General features: G+C 35.2%; 1 protein-coding gene across 2 annotated transcripts in view; it reads right to left on the reverse strand.

Moving 5' to 3' along the window:
- Nucleotides 1-789: 789 nt before the first annotated feature.
- Nucleotides 790-22575, reverse strand: part of LOC136035348 (DNA-binding protein RFXANK-like) — a 34749-nt gene continuing 12963 nt past the window's right edge. For both annotated transcript variants that reach the window (XM_065717093.1, XM_065717094.1), the window contains exons 3-5: nucleotides 21154-21377; nucleotides 15507-15654; nucleotides 790-923 (exon numbers count right to left, since the gene is read on the reverse strand). In XM_065717093.1, coding sequence (XP_065573165.1) covers nucleotides 868-923; nucleotides 15507-15654; nucleotides 21154-21377 — 428 coding nt within the window. In that variant the 3' untranslated portion in view covers nucleotides 790-867. The remainder of the gene's footprint in view (nucleotides 924-15506; nucleotides 15655-21153; nucleotides 21378-22575) is intronic.

Genomic DNA, 22575 nt, shown 5'->3' on the forward strand with positions numbered 1-22575 from the left:
ACAAATCTAGATAAGCAAAATTTAATCCTCCCAGGGCTAATCCGAGCAAAAAAAGTTCCTTAATTAGTCATGGGATTTCATAGCGAATGTAATTGTCAAATATAATACTAAATTTTTATAGCAACGCTTGGTAGATATATTGCTAGAAAGTAGACATACTATACCTTCTCGGAGGTCCCAATCCATCCCGTTACTATTCCCCATGAAAAGATATATTATAAAATCATGCCTGAAATCAGGATGATCCAGATTTTGAAAATCTGCCAGACTCACAAGGCCGGCGGTCATACATGAGCCTCTGAAAGCCCCTTCTGAATTTTATTTCAGATGTTTTGCTTTGTTGAACTTTGGGTAAATCGACCTAAGTTACTTTGAGCTTTGGGTAGGTTTAGTATGACTCTGACTTAATTATTTGGTTGGGGAGGGGGTGATTTTTGCCGAGTTAAGTTTATGGGTTGAGGTTTATCATTCTGAATTTTACTTTTGATAGTATTTCCAGATTGTTCGGCCGGTTTGAATCTTCTGTTTTTATCCCACTCCCCTAAATTTGAAAAATGCCTTTTTGGTACTTTCATAGAAAAATAGCATTTCTTTGGTATCTTCTTAAAAAAAATCGAAAAAAAGGCAAAATTACCTCATAGATTCTTAAAATAACATGTTTGCCTCCCTTGCCTGCTTTCTATGAATTGATGCCATATTTTTCTTCCCCAAAAACGCATCCTGTACACGTTTCTGTTCGGACTACACCTTTCTTACTTAAACGTAGATTTATACACAAAAAAATAAAGATACAAGAATAGCACATTTATTATTAAGTAACAGGTAAAAATAATCTGCAGCATTTTAGAATCCATGCAACGGCATTGTCTAGTAGTGGGATCCATCAAAAAATGATAACATGTGGTTGTCCATTACTTTCCTTGCTAAAAAAATAAATAATACATATTTAAAAGAATTAACTGTTTAAATAGTGAAGATATTTTGAGAAAAAAATATTACTTTTGTTCTGATATTAGAGAGGTTCCTCTCTAATACGACATTAGAACGTATTTAGAGAGGTTCCTGAAAGAGAATAGCCTTCAAACAGTAGGTATTGACGTGACCTTTGCATGCCATAGGAGCTAGAAGATCTATGAATCTGTTTGAAGTCAAATCATTTGACAATGAAAGAAAAATATGAAAAAAAGATAATGTTTTATTTCAATAAAAATAACACAAAAATATTACAGCTAATTTGAATAAAAACAAGGAATGGAATTTATTTGCCAACTTTTTTTTTCTTTTTTTTTTAAACGAGATCTAAACTTACCACAGAAAACACAGGAAATATCGATTTCACGATGTACATCAGCATCATCGCTTAATATTGCTTAGAAAAACTTCGAGAAGGTAAGGTACGTCATTATTTCATCCCTTTTAATCATTTTTTATTTCTAAGCATTTTCAGACGATGATGGTGAAGCAAAATAACATGAAAATTAATTTATGGATTATTGGATTCTAAAATTTCAAACGTTTGCGTTGCTTTTTTCCATGTTATTTATAATTTTGGTATTTAGGATTTGAATTATTTTTATTTTGTTTCGGCAATTAGTTCGTATTATCTGATTAATACTACTACTACTACTACTACTAATAACTCACTGCAGCACCAAGCCGCCTGAGGCCAACACAGCTACGCACGCTCCTCCTCCAACCTAATCTATTTAAAGCCTCCCTCTTTACACCCTCCCAGGAAGTTCCCATTTCCTTTAAATCTTTATTTATGACATCCTCCCAACCAAGACAAGGACGACCTGCTTTCCGTGTAGCCCCAGACGGTTGGCCAAAAAGGACAATCTTCGGTAATCTGTCATCCTTCATCCGTAGAACGTGGCCTAGCCATCTCAACCTTTCTCTCATTATAGCCCCAGAAAGCGGGTTATAACCACACTTTTCGTACAGCCTACTGTTTGAAATACGGTCAGTCAGCCGGGTACCAAGAACAATCCGTAGGCAATTTCTCTGGAAAACATCTAGTAAATTTTCATCTGCTTTTCGGAGTGCCCATGCTTCAGAGCCATATTTGACCACTGTCATCACTGTAGCTTCCAATATTCTAATCTTGGTTTGCAGACTTATCTTTCTGTTCTTCCAAACTTTTTTTTAACTGTGAAAAAACACCCTGGGCCTTAGCTATTCTACTTTTAACATCTTCACTGCTCCCACCATCTTTACTAATAATACTACCAAGGTAACTGAAGCTCCCAACCTGATCAATCTTTTCGTTACCTAATGTCACCTGTTCATCTTCACTTATTCCTAGCCTTAGTGACTTAGTCTTCTTAACATTAATTTTCAAGTCTATTTTAGCACCCTGAACTCGCAAAACCTCTAAAAATTCATTCATTTTGCTCACACTTTTATCTAATATGCCTAAATCATCAGCATAATCTAGCACAAATCACTTAGTGTATTTTTCTGGTATACCATATAACGATAAGACCTTTGTTAACGCTCTTCTATCAACAGAATCGAAAGCTTGCTCATAATCGATAAAACTGAGGACCAAAGGTGTTTGACAACGAAGGGACTTCTCAATTATTAACCTCTACCTTTTCTAAAACCAAATTGTTCTTCCCTTAAAACTTTGTCTACAGCATGTCTCAGTCTAAAAAGTATCATATTACTCAGTAATTTGCTACCTACAGAGACAAGACTAATGCCTCGATAATTACGACACTCACTCTTGTCACCTTTCTTACAGAGTGGTTTAATTAAGGTTTTCCTAAAATCATTGGGTACTTCCCCTTTTTCAAAAATCATGTTCATTAATCATACTATCAGCACCTGGGGCCTTATTATTTTTTAATCCCTTTAGTACTGTCGCTAATTTATATAATAAATATAACTTTTTTACCCGATTTGCCTGATTATTGGTGCGATGCCATTTCCATTTTTCCGTCGTGCCTGCCTGGGACATAAGGTAAAGATGAAATTTATATATAACACGTGAGTAGTGGGGAGTCTGGGGGAAGATTGGGGAGCCGCCTCGGTGATCAGCTTGATCTAAAAAATATCTATTATGATTTTTCCCTTTTTGCTAAAGGTGATTATGATGATCATTTAGCTAGCCTTCCTGCTACTGATTTTTTATTTGAAGGGGATTTAGGAACACCTGTAATTGATGGGAACTTAGATCAGCACTTTTTAACAGCAGAGGTTTGGCTAGTAGCCATGAGTTTGTTTCGCAGTTACTTTGTAACCACAGGGTAAGTATCTTAGGCCTATGTGAAACGTTTTTAAGTAATGAAAATGCAGAATTCATGAATTGTGATGGGTTTAAATTTATATCTAATAATAGGGCAAATAGACAGGGTGGCGGAGTTGGACTTTTTGTTCGGGATGATATTCCATTTTTTGTGAAGAAGCAACTATCTAAGCATGACCAAGAGATGACTTTTGAGAGCCTTTGCATTGAGTGTGTGATTGATAATAGGAAAGTTCTTGTTTGTGTTGTTTATCGGTCACCATCGGCTTCGTTACAAGAGTTTTTGCGAATTTATGAATGCTTCATTGAAGATGTGACTAATTGAGTTTCTGTGCATGAACCTATCAAAATCACTTTTACCATCACGCAGGTCTGCGACCCGGGTTACGGAAGATACGGCTACTCTCATTGATAATATTTTTTCTACTATCCCCGTTACTCTTTCGCATATTATATTTACAGATGTTTCTGACCATTGTGTGGTAGTTGCGGATGTTGGAATTAATCACAGACCAAAATTTTCGGAATTTAAATAAACTCGAAAAATTGATAAAGAAGGAATGGATAAATTGAGGAACCTTTTGTATTTAAATGAATGGACTGCAATTCTAGAATGTGAATGCCCTGAGATTTCTACGGCTCTGTTTTTAAAATATTCCCATGAGTGCTTGGATGAAGCATGTCCATTGAGACGCATTAAAATAAAAAAATATACACTCCCTAAAAAACCATGGATCTCACGCGGGCTTCTACACTCTATTTCAATAAAAAATCAGCTATTTAAAATATCTAATGTCATTCCCATCTACTAAAAATAAGGAAGAGTTTAAAAAGTATAAAAATGTCCTGGCACAGTTAATTCGGAAAGCAAAAGCTAGACATTTTGAAAAATCATTTGTAGAAGCTCGTGGGGATCAAAAACACACTTGGAGACTTATTAACTCTCTGTTGGGAAGGTCTCAGAAATCTTCATTTCCGAATGAAATGTTACGTGGTGATGGTACTTTTTCTTCCGATGAGCAGGAAATAGTGAACTTGCTCAATGCTCATTTTGTAAGCATCGGTGAGAAAACAGCTAATGCATCTCATATTTCTCCAAATAATAATAATAATGATTTATTTAAAGATCACATGCCCCCTCCCTCTGATAAAAGCATGTTCCTTTCCCCGGTCACTGAAATTGAACTAAAACACATCATATCTAAAATGAAGAATGGTTCATCTGAAGCCCTTGATGGATCTTCGACTAATTTGGTCAAAGAAATATTCCCAGTTATATCACCGGTATTATGCCACATTATTAATCTTATATTTGAAACTGGTGTCTATCCTTCATCATTTAAATCAGCAAGGATTGTGGCCCTACATAAAGGTGATGACCCGAGGCTTCCTGCTAATTATCGTCCTATATCGATACTCTCTGCTTTTTCGAAGGTTGTAGAGCGAGCACTTTATAACAGAATTTATTCTTTTTTTTTTGAGAAATTTGATTACATTTCTAAACTTCAGTTTGGATTTAGAAAAGAGCACTGCACTGATCATCCTATGGCTATTATTGTCCGACATATTAGTGATTGTCTTGACCGTGGCGAAACGCCTGCAACTATATTTTTAGACACACAGAAAGCTTTTGATTCCATTTCTCATCAAATTCTTTTGTATAAGCTTTCGAATGCTGGTATTCGTGGTAATTGCCTTAGGTTACTTGAGTCGTATCTTCATGGGAGGCAGCAGATACTTATATATAATGATGTTAGATCTGATTCTTTACAGCAGTCAGATAAGGTTGGTGTTCCCCAGGGATCCATATTAGGACCTCTGCTTTTCCTAGTTTACATTAATGATTTGTGTTCAGCTATTGGAGTTTCTTCTATAGACACTCAGTTTGCTGACGACACTGCAGTAACCGTTTCTGGTAAATCTCGTGAAGAGCTAGTGGTCAATTTAACATCCACATACGATAGATTGTCTACTTGGCTCTCTGATAATAGACTACTTCTGAACAGAAAGAAGACGAGATTTATTGTTTACAGCAGAACGGGTCACAACTTTCCAGATATAAAATCAGTTTCCCTTTCTGCGAATGAACCTGAGTCTGTTATTGAAAGGGTTGTATCGATAAGATATTTGGGAGTTGTGTTTGATGAGAATTTGTCATGGAAAGAGCAAATTAATCAGGTTAGAGCAAAGTCTGCCCGTGGAGTTGGTATAATGTGCAGACTGCAAAACCTTCTTCCATATTGCACTCTTAAATCCCTTTACATTTCCCTTGTGCAATCCCATTTTGATTATGCATCTATTATTTTTTTGAACACTTTTAAAAGTAATGTTACCCCTTTACAGATTATCCAAAATAAAGCAGTTCGTATCCTTAAACCTTTTCTGCCATCGCCATCAAACTTTCCCTTCAAATCCACAACAGAGACCCTTTTTTCACTTCATAATATACTTCCTGTTCGGCAAAGTATCCAATTCTTAAGTGTTATGCTTAAGATTAAGCTTGAACGAGAAAAGCTCCCCAGATATTTTGCATCGATGGGTCTTATTTCTTCTCCTTCATCTTCACAAGTTGAAACCCGTGGTAAATATAATCTGCGGACTCCTAAGGTAGTTACAGAGAGGTCGCGTTTTTGCCTGAGGTATTTGATTCCTCTACATTGGGAAAGATTGAAAAATGAGATTGATTTGAATGTAAGCATAGATGCTATAAGACGGAAGTTGAAAAGAGTGCTGATTGAAAGTTATAAATCTAAATAATATGAAAAAATGTTTTTTTTTTCTTTTAAGGATGTTTATTATTTTTTTTTAAGTATTGGGTTGGTCTCCGAGGTTCGCCCATGAGGCCTCCAGATGTCTTATGACTCACTTGGTTTTAAGTTGTAAATTTAATTGTGTCTCAGGATAGTGCGCGGAGGATGGAAGCGGTATCGTACGGCACGGGATTTGTTTTTTATTTATTTCTGCCAAGATTGGTTAAGAGAAGTATTTATTTTTAATTTTTGTGCATATTTAGTGTTTCTTAAAGGTAGCTCAATTGCATTCGAGCTATACTTTCAACCTTGAGTTACCTAATATTTTGTATATATTGGTTATAATAAAAGAACCTTGAACCTTGAATTCTTCCTCACTAAACAAATCTTCCTTCACATCCAAGGTATCACAAAAATTTTCATTTTCATCTGTATCTTTTCCTGCAATTGTATCTCGGTTTAGCACATTCTCAAAATGTTCCACCCATCTTTCTTTAACTTTTTCCTTATCACTAATTGTGGCCCCATTTCTATCTTTAACTGGGACTAGTCCGGATTGGCTACTCCCTTTCAATTTATTAACATGCCAGTATAATATTTTACTATTATGCCGTCTAGCCTCATCTTCCAGATCCTCAGCAATTTTATCCATGGCCTCCACTTCACATCTCCTTAGTTCATATTTTAATGCTTTCTCCACTTTCTTTACGTTCCTTTTGTTTTCATACGACCTATCACTCAGATAATTCTTATACAAACCCCTTCTACTCTCTATTAAACCTAAAGCTTTTTCACTAATATTCCTAGTTGCAGTCTTAGCACTCTTCCCTAGGACACCATCAGCAACTTCACAAATAATTTTTTTCTGAAATTATTCCATCCATCTTCCACATTGTCAAATTTTAAACTCAAAAGTTTAGTATTCAACCGTTCCTGGAATTTTTTTTCTCAAATTTTCATCCTGAAGTCTACCAACATCATAACTTTCCGGGAGGGAGTTACCCTTCCGAAATTTCAGCTTTAAATTAACCTTAGACACTACTAGATGGTGATCTTTACTTTTAACATCAATAAAAGCACTCCTATACACCCTAGTATATTGTATTGATCCTGCTAGTCTTCTGTTTACAATAACATAATCAATAAGGTTTGCTGTCTTACCATCACGTGAATACCATGTCAACTTATGGGCCATTTTGTGACCAAACATCGTATTGGTTATAACTAGGTTGTTATACCAACAAAATTGCAAAAGCCTATAGTCATTACTGTTTTCTTTTCCTACACCAAATTTACCTAGGCTAGGATACCATCTATCCCTATTTCTACCCACCTGGGCATTAAAATCTCCTAGCAAAAACACAGTATTTGATTTTTCCATTCCCATGAAACTTGGATTTTGGCGCATATTCTGACAATCAAACTAGATAACCTTGCTTAGTTCAAGAACAATCAATCCAAGAGTACAAGTTACATTGTATAGTTAATGAAAACCAAATTCTTCTAATTTTTATTGTCATTTAAAGTAGAGATTTTTTGAATCAAAAAGAGAATTTTACAGTTGGATCGGTTATGTAAAACCAGTTTATTATGAGATATAGTATATTAATAGTGCAGTTTGCCGAGTGAATTACAACTATAGAGAAAAGAAAAACATCTCAGACATTATATGAGTCTTAATTTACCTCTGAGGTATTTCTGTTTCAATGTCGACTCGAAATTACGGATCTTTCTGTTATTAAATAAAAAAACAAGTTTTTTCAACTGAATTATAAGGACGAACGAACATTAAAACTTATGACGAACAGAAATTATTCCGTAAATGAAGGATGTCGCCCCTTCTTCAATACCTCGCTCTTCAAGCTAAAGTTTTTTTAGTACTTTTAAAGAAACTTCTTATTCTAATTAAATGTCCCTTGTCTTTCAGGAGCCGTTCTTAAAGAATGAGAGAGAAAGTTAAACTTTGACGCAAAGAGCGAGGAATTGAGGAAGGGGCAACACCCTTCATTTACAGTATAATTTATGATCGTTTCAAACTTTAATGTTCCTCCTTACTTTCAGTAAAGAACTTGTTTTTTTTATTTAATTTATCTTTTTTTCAAATAATTCGAGGAAATCCGGCTCCCCTTCTACGGAATTTTTCTACCACATAAAATACCCCCACAGATAATTCCATACTCGCAGAAAATTCCCCGGGAAAATTTCTTGCTGACGATTCTGCCTGAAAAACTCCATTAGCATACTTTCATTTGAAAAAAAAAACTTTCACATCTGATCATTTTTCAAATCCTCACGGAAACCATGGAAAATTTTTCCCAGAAATCCTCTCCCCCAGTGGAAAGTTGATTCAACAGAAAATCTCCCCGTGGAAAATTTCTTTCGATCAAGCCCCCTCCCCCACGTGAAATTACTCCAGACCATTCCAACCCCGCTGAAAATTTCCTTCGGATAATTCTGCCGGAACATCTCCATGTGTAAAAATGAATCGGCAAAGAGGAAGTAGGACAAATAAAAAGCTTTTCGTATCGGGAATCGGTTGAAATTTTCATTACGACTCCTTGAATTCTTAGGGGTTATCAACTTTTTTCGGAAAATCAGACCAATGAACATTCTTTCCGTGCGAGGGTTTGCTATTGCATTTTTTTTTGCAAAACCCAGACAGAACGTAACTTCTGCGCTTCAGTGTTTCAAATCTGACTTTTTTTAGAAGAAGGGAGTATGTATCCTTAGCTTCTTTAAAAATTATTCGCACTGCTCTCTTTAGGATGGATTCAATTGTTTCCGATTCTTCGCTGGAGATACAAGGATGCTAAACTGGACAAGCATATTCAAGATGCGGGCATACAAACGAAGTATAAATTCTTAAAGAATAGGAAGGGGGACACTAAATTGATTTAGGACTTTAAGGGGGCCGATAGACACATTAGCTCTATGGATGATATCTTTAACATAGGTATCCCAGCTTAAATTAGAAGAAATCCTGACGACAAGTAATCTAAGAGATGACACGGAAGTTTCTAAAGGGGATAGAGTTAGCAAAGCGGGGTGCGATTTTAAGGAAACATATTGGCATTATCATTGATTTAGAGGGGTTTACTCTCATATCTGAATTCGAGGAACCATCTGCAATGTCATTGAGGATGCTCTTAGATATGCTTACCAAATTTCTATAGCAGGTTTCAACAACCATTAGGTCATCCACAAATTTCCATCTTTCGGGAAATTCCTTAGCAAAGCTGCTAATAATAAAAAAAAGGAAGAGACCTAGGAGAGCACCTTGAGGCACTCCATTTGTGGACCAGGAGGGACTGGAATAATGATTCTGCTATTTGACTACACTTATTCTATCTAATAAGAAGGATGCAGCCAATTTCACCAGGAAGGAATTAATATTGAGTAGAAGCGAATTTGAGGTTCCCGAATTGCCTCAGGTTAGTAAGAGGTAGGACTTTTTCTTTTAGCTAATCTGCAAGGATTTATATAGTTTTTAGAATATAGGAATGAAGGAAATAGGACAAACATCTTCAAAACCATGCTTTCCAGTTTAGCCAATGTTAGCCAGTGCAGCCAATGTTACCAGCCACAATGTGATGTTCAGACCATCGAGAGCTTTTGAGAATATGTGGTTTGAGTATGAATTTGATTAAAAAGATAATCAAATTTCACATCGCCTGTATCGGCAAGCTTTTCAACCAAAGCGGAAAGCACCACCAGATAGCTTCCAGCAACTATTCAGATTGTTGAATGCGATTCACAGATTGATGCTTTAACATGGAAATTATCGAATTCTGTGTATGTCAATCTTAAAACCAGTTTTTTTTCCAAAGAAGGATTATCGAAAATACAATCAGTATAGCTCCAGTTCAATCTAGAATGTCTCTGAAACCATCATTCATTAGTCTAAATAGTCACCGGAAGACGCCCAAGATTGCACGTATCTCCACGAGCACTACCTGAATTTCTTTATCCCAAAAGTACTCCTGATATAAAAAAGTTTTGAATTTTAAGCTGGCTATTTAGATCAGAGCTAAGTAAAAACCTTACTATATTGTCATTCTGTTATTGGAAATTAAATATAATGACCAACTGATCGTAGCACGAAACTACCTAAGGCCAGCAAAGCGCAAAGCCGTATCATACTGTTGACTACATGCGCCTCAAGTAATGAATTAGCATGAGTAACTTAAACAAATACATAAGGAACAACATCTAAATAACATCTAACTGAACAATTTAAGTAGCTTTTTTTAATAATCATGGTGGCAATAAAATAGAGAGAAAAGTTTTTTTTTAAGGTATTTCTCTAGCCTTCCATCTGTTGGCATTAATGGTAATCAAGCTTACCATGCTTTATGTTCTTGGAAAGAAATGGTGAAGAAAAGACATGCTGGTCAATATTCCTGAAAGTATCATCCCCTCAGTTTATAACGAATTTCCTAGATTCTTTCGTTGTCGCACGAGTTAAACACACTATTTCTGGTTATCGCTCCCGTTAAATTGCTATGTTATTGCAATAACCGTTAAATTGCGGTTATTGCTAAAGTTTCAGACGATTTTCACTCTAGTGTTTCTCAAAAAGCTAATAAAAATTACCCAGAAACATCACATTAATGCTTACATTTTTAAATGTTTCCTCTGGTGTAACTGAAAAGTTAAAAAATTACAAAACATGAGATAATCAGGCCATTGTGTTAAAAAAAATCCCAGCCTATGTCGCAGTTCGCTTATTTTTACGAAAGAGTAAAAATAAGGTTTTCTACCTTGTTACGGGGAATAAACTTTTTTTTAATTATTCAATAGGAAGAGATTAGAAGGCCCTTCAAATTTCTCACATTTTTTTGGCTTGGCGATGAGATTGTTCCTATTAGTGCCATTACAGGGTTCCCAAAAAAATTACAGTGTTACAATAGGATTATCAATGAAAATGGTAATCGATCTTCTATAAACATCAGATAATCGATTTTAAAATCTATTCGTAAAAAAGACCTTTCTAAACAGGAAATACACTTTCAAGATAAGGAGAAAATTGAAGTGTAAAATGCAAAGTCAGTCCAGCACTATTTATCATAATCGAAAATTTGACATGTTGATCTTCCTTAGTTTTAATTATTTTGATTCACTTTCCTTAATTTTATCTAGTTGGATTTTGGCCTAGTTTCCTTTTTTACTTGAAAACTGCTATCTAGAGTTTGGTTGTTATAACATTTCATTAAATACATATCACAAAATTGACCAGGGACGTTGTGATTGGCTATTTTTATAAACGATATTTTAAAACGGTGGTGCAATTTCGTCAAAATCCTGTAGAGGGGGCAAAAATAGAGGCAATTTTCCCAAATCAAGTGGAAATGATAATGAAAAATGAAAAACGAGCCATATTTTACCATAAAGGCAGAGAAAGATTAAAGAAAATTGACCCATTTCTCTGGATTCTTGAATTATTCCGGCTGATCTTAGTTTTGACAAGAGTTTTAAAGAAATTAATTTTCAGCTGAAGGGGGGGGGGCAAAATGGGGTCTGAAGGGGGCATTGGCCCCACCCCTTGTTCCATAGAAAATTACGCCCATGTTTAAAAACAATTGATTATAACAATATTGGGTACTTGTCTATTAAACAAAACACACTCAAGAACCACGCTATGTAAGATCTGACAGAAACTGGTTTACCCCTCTGGGATATGTTATGATTTACTTATTTTAAGTGAGAAAAACTATGATGTATGTACTTTTTTATTAAATATTTAATATATAGAGGTGGTTAGAGATTAGGTGGTTTAATACAATGCGTTCTGTGTGACCCATTTTCCATAATTCCTTCGTCGTAGCCTTCATGATTTTGTTTCTACAGTAATATATTATCCTCATGTTTCGGCATATTTCAAAATAAGCAAATCATAACCGATCCCAGAGAGGCAAACCGGTTTCTGTCAAATCTTACACAGCGTAGTTCTTGAGTGTGTTTCCTTTAACAGACAAGTACTCAATCTTGTTTTTGTAACGTGGCAACGGATTAGCTGCCCAAAATTGTTAGCAACATTTTTTTACTGAAACAGGACTTAATTTAGAATTTATGTGGAATTTCACACTAAACGCAATAAAAAAGAAATATCACCGTTTGCGTAAATCATCCACTTTTGTATGCAAAATTACCCCCTAGCTAAAATTAACAGTAGGAGGTAATTTACAATTAGGCACGTTGCCAAATATACTAATTGGACTTCAAAAACAACAAATTCTACAATTTACTTTAACATTATAATTTAGGTTACAACAACATTTCCTGAATTATAATTTAAATTTTTCAATGTCTTTGATCAATAAACTTCTTCTTTTCATATAGGCCTACAGGTGACGAGAATCGTCCAAAAAATACTAGCAACAGAGTGAATCGAACCTAGAATAATTTAGGGTGTTGTCACAATAGAAAATAATAAGACATCTAAAATCGAACCTTTTGAAATTAAAAAAAAAAATTAGTTTTTTAAATGAAAGTAAGGACCGACATTAAAACTTAAAACGAACAGAAATTACTCCGTATATGAAAGGGGCTTTTCCTCCTCAACGCCCCGCTCTTTACGTTAAAGTTTTTTACTGTTTTAAGAAGTAGAGTTAAGAGAAAGAGTCAAACTTAAGCGTAAAGAGCGAGGCGTTGAGGAGGAAAAGCCCCTTTCATATACGGAGTAATTTCTGTTCGTTTTAAGTTTTAATGTCGGTCCTGTAGTACCGACAGTAAAAAACAGTAAAAGTTTTTTACTGTTTTAAGAAGTAGAGTTAAGAGAAAGAGTCAAACTTAAGCGTAAAGAGCGAGGCGTTGAGGAGGGAAATAACAGTTTACTAAATACTGTTTACTAAAACAGTGAAATGGCTATCTCAGAATTTTGATCCGGTGACTTTAGGGAAAAAATGAGCGTGGGAGGGGGCCTAGGTACCCTCCAGTTTTTTGGTCACTTAAAAAGGGCACTAGAACTTTTAATTTCCGTTAGAATGAGCCCACATTTCACATTTTTGTAGATAGGAGCTTGAAACTTCTACAATAAGGTTCTCTGATACGCTGAATCTGATGGTGTGATTTTCGTTAAGATTGTATGACTTTTAGGGGGTGTTTTCCCCTATTTTCTAAAATGAGGCAAATTTTCTCAGGCTCGTAACTTTTGATAGGTAAAACTAATCTTGATGAAAGTTATATATTTAAAATCAGCATTAAAATGCTATTTTTTTATGTAACTATTGATATCAAAATTCCATTTTTTAGAGTTTCGGTTACTATTGAGCCGGGTCGCTCCTTACTACAGTTCGTTACCACGAACTGTTTGATAAAAAGCGTTTATGGTCTTAATCCACAAATGAAATATATTAAACAAGTTTAGAACAAAACCTTCCATTGGAAATCAAGAAAAGTTTTTTGTTTTAACTGAAAGCAAGGAGCAACAGTGAAACTTAAAACGAACAGAAACTGTTACGTATACGAAAGGGGTCGCCTCCTCCTCAACATCTCACTCTTTACGCTAAACCATTTTTAGTACTTTTGAAAAAAAACTTCTTATTGTTCCAATTAAACACCCCCTGTGTTTCAGGAGTCGTTCTTAGATAATTGGGAAAACATTCAAACTTTAGCGTAAAGAACGAGGTGTTGAGGAGGAGGCAACCCCCTTTATATACGTAATAATTTCTGTTCGTTTTAAGCTTTAATGTTGCTCCTTACTTTCAAAAAAACTTGTTTTTTATTTAATTTCTGATCATTTTTTTAATAGCCCCAGGAAGTGCCCTTCCCAAGAATATATCCTCTAGACAATTCAATCCCAGTAACAATTTACCCAGTACAATTACCCTTACCAACTGCACACGCAAAACTGAGACGGAAAAGAGAAAGCAAAAAATATTAAAAAAGAATTGTATGGGAATTCTGGAAAATTCTCCCAGTGCATGATTTCCTCTGACAGGTTCATCCCCTGAAACTCCTCTCTCCATGGAAACTTCCCCCGTAAAAAAAAAACGAGAAGAAAATTCGTCTTCCAATCCTAAAATGTATACATGCTTCCCAATAACAAATACTGTGACTAAACAAAGAGCAATTTCTATAACTTAAAGACCTTCCCCCAGGGGCTGTGGGAGGGGGGAAGTAATTCTATATCCAAAGGAATAGTTATTGGGCCTTTAAACTATGATGAACAAAAAGGCTAACCCAAAACTTTAGTCGGACTTTTTTGGGGGAAAAAAGGGTGGGGGAGAGGGCTTAGTTGCTCTCCAATATTTTTTGTCACTTAAAAAAGGCACTACAACTTTTAATTTCTGTTCGAATGAGCTCCCTCACGTTATTCTAGGACCACTTCTAAAAAAAAAGAAACAATAAAGACGCATCCGTGATCTTTTTTTCTGAAAAAAAAAAAAACACAAAACTCTATATTTTTGTAGATAGGAGCTTGGAACTTCTACAGTAGGGTTCTCTGATACACTGAATCTGATGTTGGGATTTTCATTAAGATACTATGATATTTAGGGGTGCTTTCCCCCGTTTTCTAAAAAATCAGACGAATTTTCTCAGGCTTGTAGCTTTTGATGGGTAAGACCAAACTTAAGAAACTTATATATTTGGAATCAGGATAATAAGCCAATTCTTCTGATTTATCTATTGGTATCAAAATTTCGCCTTTTAGAATTTCGGTTACTATTGAACCGGGTCGCTCCTTCTTACAGTTTCTTACAACGAACTGTTTGAAAAGAATCCTTGAAGTGTAAATATTATTGAGAATTATTAGTGATAAAAGGTATTTTGTACGTTTACCATGTTTACTATGACCATTTGTGTTGTTACTAAGATCTTATGAGTTTTAGTCGTTTAATATAAAAATGTGTACATTAAAAATCCAAACGCTGTCTTCTTTGATACCGATTCATTTTAGGCGCCGCAAAATTATTTCCACTAAAGAAAATACATGTACGGTTGGTTCCCTCAGCTTACACTCTGGTCGCTAGTGTTAGTCAAATTTCTGGCCTAATTAAAGGTAAAGAAGAATTTTACTCAGCAAACACATTACAAAATCTAAAATTTTATATCAGGAAATGCCATCATAGTCTAAATGATATGGTCAAACATTCTGTACAAATTATATTGTATAGTGAACAAATACTTAATCGTACAACTCTATAATCGTACAAATATAAAGTTAACAAGATTTAATGAATACAGTTTAAGGATTCTCACTTGGCAGACATACAACATTAGCCCACCTGGTTTCCTTGTACGAACTTTTGGTTAAATATCAAGCACAAGAGAAATACAAAAACTTCCCTGATTTCTAATACAAGATTTTATTTCAATCTCAGTCAACTATGAAACACAGTAGAATAAATGGATGGGTGGAAATCAACCTATTCGTGAAGAAATAGAAGACACATGCGATATGGTTTAAAGACGAGTGGATATATTTGCTACTTAAAATTCACAGAGTAATTTTGATATACCTACAGAATTTTAAGTAGACTAGTGCATTAATCATATCGACTTACCGAGTCCACTACCTTTAGTGATCGCCACTTCATAAGGCGTTTCACCGAAATGGTTTTTTCTGACTAGATCTGCTCCATGGCTTAGCAACTCTTGGACAGTGTGAGTATAATTACCAATAGCAGCGAAATAAAGTGGTGTGTTGCCAGCCTGAAAAGAAATAGATGAATGTTTGATACATTGAAACAACTAGATTTTACAACTAGCATCAAAGAATCCCAAAAATATAAACCAAGAACAAGATGTAGTGCAGAATACGATCAAAACAGGGAGAATGTTGCAATTGGAACATATTTTCTCAGCAACTGACCACGAACATATCAAGAGTGTTGTTAGGAAACTGATTCCCCAACAATGAATTTGAGTTCAAGTTCTGTTCAAGTTCATAGTTCTGTTCAAGTTTCACGTGCATTAACTTACCAGCTAAATATCTGCCAATCTTTGTAAAAGATTACCCAAGTCAAATTCTAAACTTTTTTCATTTTGTGACATCTTTGCCTAGCTTAGAAAAGATTACTCTGGGACATTGTCTTGCCATTTAATTTTAGAAACCCTTCAACTTTTTGATTTTTTTTTACACTATAGCAAATCTTTTTTGTTCTGTTTACTGGAAGACGATGGGTTAATGAAAAAGAAATGTTTGCTACTTAAATTTTCCGGCCATGTCAGAGATTATAAAGTTTTGAACGATTAATCATGATGAAAGTCGAGGTAAACAAAAACTAGCTATGAAAAAAAATATTAAAAATAAACAATTCTGACACTCAAGCCTCTTTCCGCAAGAAAATCAGAGACAAAATGATAACCAATTCAATAATTCGAGTAAATGGAATAATTTGTCAGAGGGAACAGTCTGTAAGACACTGGCGTCAACGGGAAGGGGAGGAATGTATTTGGCACTAATCTCAAATTTGGGAAAACACAATCTTTTTGCACTTTTTTGGTATTTGTCATTGAACAATATCGAAAAAGTTTCCCCATCCCCCTAGATCTTCAAAAACACATTTTACCCTCACTTCCCACATTTTTCTGAACTGTCACCACTATTGTAAGATACAGCAGTGGTTCCCAACCTTTTTCAAATTCCGTAACCTTTAAAATTTTTTTTTACCCTGGAGCACCCCATTCAAAAATTAATAGAACTAGAACATGGAAAACACTACTAAACCAGACTTGCATATATTTTTTAACATAAATTTCAAAGTAACAAAACATTTTGCATTGTTATTTTTTAAACAATTTAGCATGAGCATTTATGAACAGAAAACCTAATTTATGAAGAGAAAACTTAATAGTACTTAATGAGATCTTTCAGCTTAAATATTCAGGATGAGATCTTTAAAATCTGGATCACATGATGAAAGGTAGAGCCTTAAATCTGGAACTGCATCAACTTTATTTCTATGCTTATTTTTGATAAATGCATATCACCAAAGCTTTTATATTCTTTTCTTGTCCGTACCCAGAACTCGGTATGATTTGCAAGCGTTTAAACTCGGAACGCAGAGAAGAATATGCTGGAATTCCAATTATTGCCTCATTATCTGAGATTGACAAGTTGGTTGCTTGCTCAAAAAGGTGTGATCTAGGGGATCTGAAATCCAGTTCTCTTCACTATTTCGCTCCGGAAAGTATTTCTTGAATTTTAAGCGCTTCTAAGCGTGATTGAGGTAAATTTGGCACATGCGGTAATCAAGTAATTTGAGTGTTAAGAACTCAGAAATTCAGTATACTTTTTAAAATATTTCTTTTTCTATTCTTCCAGAGATGAGGTTCTTGGGCACTTATAAGGGAAAAGAAACCCGAATAGGTTTTTGTGCAAAATATGTGGTTTTAGACGAATTTAATATTTCACATCAACCTCAGAATTCCCTAAAGGAAGAATTAGCCCAGGGAAAGGGGAGGGAACCTTTGACCCTATGTACCCCCCAAATAAAAATTGTAACTTTCAGGCAATTTCCTAAATTGTTCACAAATTGCACCTATTTTTGCAAATTATGAACTCACCAAGAACATATTGTTCATAGTCATCTTATCCTCTTTCCTAAAAAAAAATGTACCTGAAAGTTTCATCTAAATATCCCACTTATGAGACAAAACACGGTAGACTTTGCAACGCATAACTTTGGATTTACCAAGATAAAAGTTCCCCCTTTTTTATCTAACTCTTTATCCATCCACCAGCGTGAAATAGTATAAAATCGGTATTTTTTTTCCTCCACTAATGCAAATTTTACTGAAAACGGATTATATTTTCAATATTTTACTTTTTGCCGACGGATAAAAAGAGTGAACAGATAAAAAACAACAATACTAAAGCATACAAACTAAACGTACAACAGAAGGACATTTAACAAAATACGATATATATATATATATATATATATATATATATATATATATATATATATATATATATATATATATATATATATATATATATATATATATACAAGGAAAAACAAAAACAAAACACATTTACAAACCGTAATAGTTGTTAATAACTTGAGGTCAACACTCTTCCTCCATGTTACTCGGTCCAAAGCTACAATGTTGCCCCCTCTCCCACGAAACATCCACAGATCTTGATTTTTTTTTATGATCTCAACCATTTAATAGGGAATTTAGCAAAAATACCCTAGGAGCGCAATCTTTGTCGATCCACACAATACCCTCAAGCTATTGAAAGAACTCTTCCAGATTACATTTACTGAGTGAGTCCTGCTAGGCCACAGCAACCCTTGAATCATTTTTTACTAATTCTTTAGTGGCCTACGCCCCCTATGGAGGCTTGTACGGTTTCCTCCTCTTAAAATACTCACATCAGTTTCAAATCAAAACGCTCAGCCCTTATACCCCCAAAAATGTCAAAATTCTGCGCCACGTCTTTGGGTTAGGCATGTTATCATGGAAACATTTCCCTAATGGACAATTTTTAAATGATTATTAAAAAAACCCTCAGTTTTCTCTCCGTCAGAAAGGATTGAGAATGTGAAAACTATGAAGCACGAGAAATTATGAAGAGGAGAAACTCACCCCCTCGACTTTTGAGACTGGTCAGAAATACCCTGCTGGAAAACTGAAAAACAGTGTCTAAATTGTGCTCTCTGATTTCTCTACCTATACGATTGCCTATGTCGCTAATTCTCAGCTGATCACTAGTCTTCTGTGAAAACGATCGCAAGATTTTACATAGCAGGTACCTGAAGCCTGAGGCCAAGCGAATTTTTTCTCAATATACAATCAGCATGTGTCATTTTATTGAAAATCAAAGCTATTTCGTCTCACGGCCAAGGAATCTAGTTCAAACAGTTAGGAAGTTTCTTTTTATGTGAAGCCGTTATTTTGCGCCCTAATCTGCAGCTGATAAGATTATAATAGATTAATAACTTTTAACCCACAATTATACCAGTAAAAAGTTAATGACACTCCTCCGGAAACGGAGGGTCCGAGTTCATACCAACCTTTGGTAACAAAAAATGTTGGCACCAGTCTTAAAAAATAACCAGTTCTAACGAAAAATTTTTTCAGCAAAACGTCATGTTTTCGTCGGTTTTCTACGTGAAATAGTTTGTGCATCTCTTATATTTCGTTGGGTAAATGAAGCGGTTTTGAGACCAATTTTGCTAATAATTGCCTAAGCCTGGCAATTAATCGTCTTTGTATAGTCAAAATGACGTCATGATTGTCGCCCTGCACAAAATAGGTCATCTATACAAACTACAAATATTAAATCTCCAGAAACTCTTCAGTAAGGAACGTCACCATTCATCTCTGAGGACAAGTTGACATGTAGATCGACAGGAAGTTGACATGTAGATGATGTCGAGTCTTGAGCTCCACAGACATCTCCCTCCAGCCCCTATCATGTGGTGCATATATTCATGGTGTATGTGGACTTTTATCTTACACATATTTTCAAATAATTTACCATAAACTTTTACTATGATAATCCCTTCTCATCTCTTAACATACATTAACCACAGGAAGATGCCTTCGGCTTTTTCTTAGAGGAACTAGTAAAGAACAAACTACGTTATCATCGCTGTTCACCCTTAACGACATTTATGGTCGTAACCTATGATTTTGACATTATCCACAATATCGTATATGAAGAAAAAGTTTTTGTCACAAAAGGAATTTTGGAATTAACATTGTGTTTTAGTGCTCAGCCTACAGGTATAGAGAAATCGAGATCTCCTTTTGAAATTAACCCTTAAATAAATTTCTATGAGGTGGAAGTGCCCCTCTAGGAGCGGAGAAGGAGACAAAAAGACAACACATCAGTGCTACCAATGCAAAAAACTATTTTCCTTTTGTTCACATCATAGCGCTATATGTTTCCCGTACATGGCTTTCGGCCACGGTGATTCTTACGGTGTACTGTTTGTTTCAACTAAACGCCCTTTTTAGGGAGTTTCCGAATATTTTTCGAAGTTTCCTTAAATTGGTTATCAAAATAACATTTTGATAGTTTACCATTCCTGAATCAGTTAGGGGTCGCATAATATTTTTTTTATTACTAATTAGTTGTTTTTTTTCAAGCGTTATTTTTTGCTTACTATTGGCTGTAGTTCGTGTAGTTACTAGATTGCACTAATGTAAGATTGTCACTTCCTTTGATAGTTTGAGAATATTCTCCATCGAAAAACTATGAAGGGTGCCGAAAACTTCACACTTGTTCTTAATGAGGCAGGATTTTCGAAATTTTAATTACTTCATTATGAACTGAATCTTGCCAGATACCTTAGAAATGTTAATAGAACTGTTCCATAATCCTACATAAAGTTTAATAATTTCAAGAAAAAAATATCACTTAAGTAAACAAGCTACTGAATCCAATTACAATCATGGAACTTAGGACAAGGTTGCCAAAGGCTGACGTAAAAAAAAGTGCAAATCAAGGCCAAAAAGAGTGCAAATCAAAAAATTTGCTTGCTACAGCTGCCACTGCTTGCGCATCACCTCTGAGATATAAATGCGTGCATTTCAAGTGAAAAGTATGCAAGTTGGTAACCATGTCCATTCTCATGGCAGCGTAACTAAACAGGAAACAGTCGAATTTCTTCATAAAGAAAAACAGAATGCTCAGAAAATGAGCAATCTCATAATTATTCAAAAACTTAACATAATTGTAACGTTTTTAGAACCGTAACATAAAAAGTAACTTTTTATTTAAAACGCAACAAAAATATTACAACCGTAAGTTGATCCTTCAGTTGAGAGACGAAACGGGGAAAATCTACCAAAACTACAACTGTTAATGGATATTTAGGCAAAAGCCATTGCTAAGAAAATCTTGATTCCACATTTAAAGTCACAGAGAAGTCGTATCTTTGTTCCTCATTTTGTTCAGGGAAATGAAAAAGTTCGATTTTTTTTTGTTAGTGCAATTTATCGCAAGTAATGTGTCCTACAGAGCTAGGCCAAAGCCATTGACATTTTGACAAGCATTTGCTTAAAGATTTTGGCATAAATGGATGGTATAAACGGAAAAATCGTACCAAGGTTACTTACTTTTTTCTTTTTGGTCAGTGTAATTAATCACAATTGGAATAGCCTAAGGAGCCAGGTCAAAGTCGTTGACATTTCGACAAGCATTTTCTAAAAGCTTTTGGTATAAATGAATGAATATCTAAATCATAGTACCTCATCAACAGGATCTACGTCAATTTTAGTTTGTAGCAGTAATCTGACGACTTCATGGTGTCCAGAGCTAGCTCCATAATGCAGTGCCGTTTCTCCAGTATCACTTTTGATGTTGGGGTCTGCCCCTTTTGCCAAAAGGAGACTCAATGTTGGTGCTTGGCCATGAGCTGCAGCCCACATCAAGGGTGTCAGCCCATTCACATCTTTTTCATTTAAATCAATACCTAGAAAGTACAAGTCAATTATTACTTGACGCGTAAGGTATTGGTAACATAACAAGTAAAAAACAGTTTCGAAAAAAAACATTCGATCAGAAATTAAAAAGTCAAGAGCAGAGTCAAAAGTGATTAGAGAGCAACCAGCACCCCTCCCAAACTTCTTTTGCCTGGCGTTTACCCAAAGAGATTCGATCAAAATTGGAGATGGTCATCTTATTCAGGATAGTTAAAAGACCCAATAACTATCCCCCTGAGAATGACAAGACACCCGAAAACCCTTGGGGCTCACGGCTTACAGTATCAAGTTGTAACTTTCAGTACATGTTGAGAAAAATGTCGAAAAGGTACTATGTGCATACTCTAATACCCTGTGGTTTCAAATTAACATCTTATGCCACTCCTGAAATATCGCTGATACAAGTTTTTGACATCCCGCATCCTCACAGCATGTCAAGTGAACCTCAGGTTTTGAAATAAAGGAGGGGGAGAGGTAAATTTAAAGGACCTTTATGCACTAAGGATATCAAAACAACTATCAATTTGAAAAAAGTATTTAGGCACTTTTTTGGACCACTTTGTCGTATGTGAGGGGGGGGTTGTTTTTTGTACATTAAGGTCCACTTGTCCTGGGATTTGCAGTTTTGAATTTTACTCTCTTCAAAAATAAAAGAGTTTCTTCAACCTTTTTTGTGCCCAATTTTCTACTTGTTTTTTTTCTTTATGGTCCCCATTTAGTAGGCCCATGGAAAAACCTTTCTTTTTTTGTAGATTAGAAGTTCCCTGGCCCATAAACTAAAAACTGTAAGTTTCAGGTCGTTCTGAAAAGAAAGTTTTTGGTCCTTTTTCAAGGGAGCCACTTTATCCCCTATTTTTTTTATATGTAATATGTCCATGTGCAATGGATCCTTGGGCCTCTTGACCCAAGGAAACAAGTACAGAATTAGCCAGAAAACTTTATCGGCCTTTTCTCGGGGAACAGAGTCGACCATACCCCTAGACTATTTTTTCTATATTAGATCCTTATTCGCTTTAGAAATTGCGACTGCAAGTTTCAAACTAATCAGAGACAACAGGTTTTTTAGCCAATCTCCAGGTCCATAGCGCTCCCTCCTCCTTCTAAAAAAATGTGTGCTCTCCTTAACTCAGACAGGAATTAATGAGAATTTCCAGCCAATCCAAATTAAAAGTTTTTTGGCCATTTGGA

This window comes from Artemia franciscana, chromosome 14, assembly GCF_032884065.1.
Source record: "Artemia franciscana chromosome 14, ASM3288406v1, whole genome shotgun sequence".
NCBI lineage: Eukaryota > Metazoa > Arthropoda > Branchiopoda > Anostraca > Artemiidae > Artemia > Artemia franciscana.